This window comes from Phragmites australis, chromosome 1 (assembly GCF_958298935.1).
Source record: "Phragmites australis chromosome 1, lpPhrAust1.1, whole genome shotgun sequence".
In the NCBI taxonomy this organism is placed as follows: Eukaryota; Viridiplantae; Streptophyta; class Magnoliopsida; order Poales; family Poaceae; genus Phragmites; species Phragmites australis.
Window position 1 is genome coordinate 41340613 of NC_084921.1, and position 4708 is coordinate 41345320.

Below are 4708 nucleotides of genomic sequence, written 5' to 3' on the forward strand. Positions count from 1 at the left end.
CCAAATACGGCTTCATCAGACGCGTGTATCCGTAAGTCCATATTCCAGCTCAGGTTAATTAAACCGTCAGGGACTTGGACCCCAAGTTGCCAACCGAAACACAAACCCGTGCCCGCCAAGGAACCGTACGCTGCATCTCCAACGTCTCCACGACGCGTACATATAAGTCTCGGGTCGCTCGACACAATCCTAACACACAAGAACCGAAGGCAAACCAAGAAACGTGCTACACGATGCGTCGCGAGGGCCGGCAGCACGGGTGGGTGTACGCCGTCGACCGCAGCCTGGTCGACCCAGAGGGCAAGCGCCGCGCGGTGCACGCCGTGGAGGGGCCGGCTGCAGCCAACGGCGGGTTCGTCAGGGCGTCGCGGAAGCCCACCAACCACTCCAAGTTCACCGGCGGCCGCTCGTACAGGGAGCTCAGCGGCAAGGGCGCGGTGGCGGCGCCGGGCAAGGGGAGGCACAAGTTCAAGCACGACGAGGTCAAGATGTACTACCTCGAGGGAGCCGACGGTGCCGCCGTCGATGTGTATGACATGGATGCATGACCGCAGCTGCATTGCCAGGAAGAGGTGGAGATTAACTCTTCGTAGTTTTGTATCTGGAGCCTGAACTTTTTTTGTGATGTGAACCTTTGTTGCTTCGGCGAAATTGTGGTGCTAGTCTGAACTCTGAACTAGACTTTCGTGTCAGGAGATTTGCATGGGATTGTACTTGAAATGTATGACCAAATAAATAACAGTGGCTATGGCGCATCAGATCCTTGATCAACCTGTATTACTACCTGTGTAACCCACGCTCCTACCTAGGGGAAAAAAAATTACCGTGTGCCTGGACGGGCACGACGTTGGTGATACCGGCCTGGACGTCCGGATTGCCCTCGACACGCTGCTGCAGTGACGTGCACCGTATGCCAGGAGTTGACGCCGAGGTGGGGCTCGCTCAAACACGGCGCGACGGTATTACGGTGCGGCGCGGCCCGTCGCAGTTCCCTCCCGTGCAGGTGCATGTGGCGCGCACGAGGTGGCCGATGCTCGGTGTTAGGCACATTTACTTTACGCCGTGGCCACTTTCAGATGGTCCTTGAGTTTTAGGCACATTTTGTTAACAGGGGAACAAAATATACTATGCCGTGACTGTAAAAAATAATTCAAACAAAAGTGACATGGTGGCAAGTGCATGGTTGCACGGACCCGAGTATGTAGGCCGACTCATTTTGGCGAGCTGGGCCTCACGGACTTGAAGTTGGCCGGCGAAGCCCGTCGGCTTCGTTGGGCATGGTTACAGAAGACCGATCAGTCGCGGCGGTGGTCCTCTAAGGTACATATCGAGGATCGAGCCATCTCTTGTGCAATTCTTCGATGCGTCGATCAGAGTTCATCTGGGCAATGGACGCAAAGCTCTCTTCTGGACTGATAATTGGGTGCACGGGACCTCGATCAAATCGCTGGCGCCAACTCTGTTTCGGTGCGCCAAATCGCTGGCCCAAGGATTATCCCAGCGCAGATGGATCGGGACATCACCGGCGCTGTCGGTTCAAGCACTCTATGAAAACGTCCACCTGTGGGAGAGATTGCGCGAGTGGCAGCTGCAAGAGAATGCTTTTTAGATAACGAGAGTTTTATTTTATCAGACAAATAAAAATATCTCAGCCACTACATCCACGGATGTATGTGACCGATAATTAAAATCACATATAAAAATATCTCCCAACATTGTTAAAATTGCAGATGTTAAATTGAACCGGAAGTCTCGTAATAAAATCCCAAATCGTAGAATCATGTAGCTATTAGAATAATAAAATCACAAATTTTACTGACTAGAATCATAAAATCAGTCTAGTCAATTTATATATTAAAAATGGTAAAATCGAGATTCTGAGTTTCTGACGACCATGATCTTTCCTCCTGTTTTTGAGTGGAGGAATCATTCTTCGTCTTCTTATGAGTGAGAAGATGGAACCTTCTTTTTGAGAGTGAAGATGGAACATTCTTCCTTTTTTTCTTTTGAGAGAGAGAGAGGGGGGGGGGGGGGACGATGAAACTTTCTATCTGTAGCATAGATCGAGTACAGTGTTTACAGGAATCAGGAATATAGCCTGGCTTGACTCGGCAAATCCAGACGGAAGGTGGAACCTTCTTTTTTAGATTGAAGATGAAACATTCTTCCTTTTTTTCTATTGAGAGAGAGAGAGAGGACGATGAAACTTTCTATTTGTAGCATAGATCGAGTACAATGTTTACAGGAATCAGGAATATAGCCTGGCTTGACTCAGCAAATCCAGACTAATTTTGCGAGACTTAATTTTTTTTAAGAAAATTTATGACTTGAACTAGGTACTGAGCAGGCTAGATCAGGCTTAGCACGTAGCTATTTCTGAGGCCCAACATCTGCGGCCTCGGCCTGGCCCAACAGTCCAAAAGGCCTAAATCTCCGCAGACCAGTAGTGTTAGGGATGATAATGAGCACATATTATCCGCGTGCCCACACGGTTCAAAACCTTAATAGACACGGATTTATATCTAAATTTAATGGGCATACATACGCAGATATATAAAAATCTTCCCTGTGTACCTGCTCCAAGCACCTTACATGTGTTCCCAAATATTTGTATAGTCCAGCATGTGTGTCCAAATACTTCTATATTATTTTATTTTTATCTTATTTCTTGCCCTTATTTTTTTGCTACTTTAATTTTTTCAAACACAATTTGTAACCAGCACACCTTTGAATAAATGCTTCTATGGGTAACTATCGGAGATGCATGAGCTTGTAGAGATATTTTTTCACGGGAATATGAGGGACCTCCTATGTTTTTGACAGGCATACAGGCATGCCTGTGGGTGACATGTGTTGATTTTATTTCTTACCTGTGACGAGTAATGGTGTGGATATAGGTTTAGAAATTAGCTTGTGAATATGAGTTTGTATAGTCTCTATCCACGGGTTTTGTGTCCGTTAGCATCCCTACGTAGGCTCTCAGGACCGGAGTGCACAGTTCAACGTATCTATGTCTATATGATACACATGTTTAGTGTGGTGCATAAAAGACGAAATTGAATAGTTAATAATTGAGATTTATTTTTCCCATGATGCCAGTGACGTTCGGATGAGGTACTGTAGCTTCGACCTTCAAACGTAGGTAGAAGTAGAACCGTCAGTCCTCTCTCTCTTAAAAAAAAGTAGAACGGTCAGTCCGTCACCGTCAGAGACTTGGACGCCAAGTTGCCGATCCCTACACGAACGGCGTGACCGCCAAGGAACCGTACGCGCGGCCGCGGCGCACAGCAACTCCCGGCCTATAAATATGTCACCGGTCGCCCCCCTGTCGCCGCACACAATCCCAACAAGAACCAAAGGCAAGCCAAGAAACGTGCTGCGATGCGTCGTGAGGGCCGGCAGCACGGGTGGGTGTACGCCGTCGACCGCAGCCTGGTCGACCCGGAGGGCAAGCGCCGCGCGGTGCACGCCGTGGAGGGGCCGACTGCAGCCAACGGCGGGTTCGTCAGGGCGTCGCGGAAGCCCACCAACCACTCCAAGTTCACCGGCGGCCGCTCGTCCAGGGAGCTCAGCGGCAAGGGCGCGGTGGCGGCGTCGGGCAAGGGGAGGCACAAGTTCAAGCACGACGAGGTCAAGATGTACTACATCGAGGGAGCCGACGGTGCCGCCGTCGATGCGCTGGTGGACTGGTATGACTGACATGGATTGATAGATTTATGAGCGCAGGCCGCATTGCCGGAAAGAGGAGGGATGTATACTTTCTGTGTCAGGGGTCTGAACTTAATTTGTGATGTGAAAAATCTTTGTTGCTTAACTCAGTGAATAAACTAGACTCTCTTGTTAGGGGTATTACAAACAAACACCTCTTGCATTGTGTACGTGATCAAATATTATTAGCAATGCTAACTGTTTTTTATTATCATCTAAAGGGCATCTATTCAGTACTGAATGAACATATTTATATTCTTTGAATATATATATATAATCATCAATCATAAAAGACAGTTTTGATTCTCTTAATCTACTGTTATTTTGCAACTCTACTCAAAACACGTTATCAGCACACATAGATTCAACCACTGAGCAATCACTGTGCAAACATCACAGAAGAAGAACCAGGGGCCGATCGGCCACCACAGGCACCAGAGGACTCGAAGGTCTCTCCCAGACACAAAAGGTAAAGAAATAGATGGCTTCACCTTCATCCACCACTGGAGAAGTTCTTCGTTGTCTGATGAATTTGGAGGCGGCAGTTCTCCGGCACATCTCACCGCTCAGCCAAACACGTGCTCGTCGCCGTCGCCGCCCTCGTACATGTGGTCATCGTTGTCTTGGCCACCGCCATGGTCCTCCAAGGGCTCCAGCAACCCCTGTAGTGACTCCCGTAGCCACTGTTCCCGTCGGCCCACCACCCACAATGGCAGCACGCAGCGGGGCTACACCTTTCTTCAACAGCACACCAACAGTGGCGTCTGAGGAGGAGGAGGATCCGGAGGAGTACGTGTTGTACTCTCCAGAGTACACTCCGCTGTTTACCTCTATTCCAGTGCCACCCACTGGCACCTTCACTGGCATGGCCAACGCAGCTCCCTCTCCTGAGGTGGCAAAACCGACTCCGGAGATCCGCCGCCGCAATTGGATCTTCCGGGTCCGTCGCGGCAGAAGCCTCCCAGGGGCAATGTTGGACTACAGTCCAGCCTCTTCTTCC

The 4708-nt window shown here is 49.5% G+C and overlaps 2 protein-coding genes across 2 annotated transcripts; both read left to right on the plus strand.

Annotated features, from left to right (window-relative positions):
* The first annotated feature begins 205 nt into the window (after window positions 1-205).
* On the plus strand, window positions 206-767 carry LOC133889439 (uncharacterized). The gene has a single exon (XM_062329961.1). It carries the CDS (start codon window positions 234-236, stop codon window positions 546-548), a length of 315 nt encoding a protein of 104 aa, XP_062185945.1. The 5' UTR covers window positions 206-233; the 3' UTR covers window positions 549-767.
* A 2581-nt stretch (window positions 768-3348) lies between these two features.
* On the plus strand, window positions 3349-3922 carry LOC133889447 (uncharacterized). Its single transcript, XM_062329967.1, has one exon. It carries the CDS (start codon window positions 3382-3384, stop codon window positions 3697-3699), a length of 318 nt encoding a protein of 105 aa, XP_062185951.1. The 5' UTR covers window positions 3349-3381; the 3' UTR covers window positions 3700-3922.
* Window positions 3923-4708: the final 786 nt, after the last annotated feature.

What these genes read in the sequence shown, in the direction of transcription:
- LOC133889439 (XM_062329961.1), top strand. Translation starts at nt 234, where the DNA reads ATGCGTCGCGAGGGCCGGCAGCACGGGTGGGTGTACGCCGTCGACCGC.
- LOC133889447 (XM_062329967.1), top strand. Translation starts at nt 3,382, where the DNA reads ATGCGTCGTGAGGGCCGGCAGCACGGGTGGGTGTACGCCGTCGACCGC.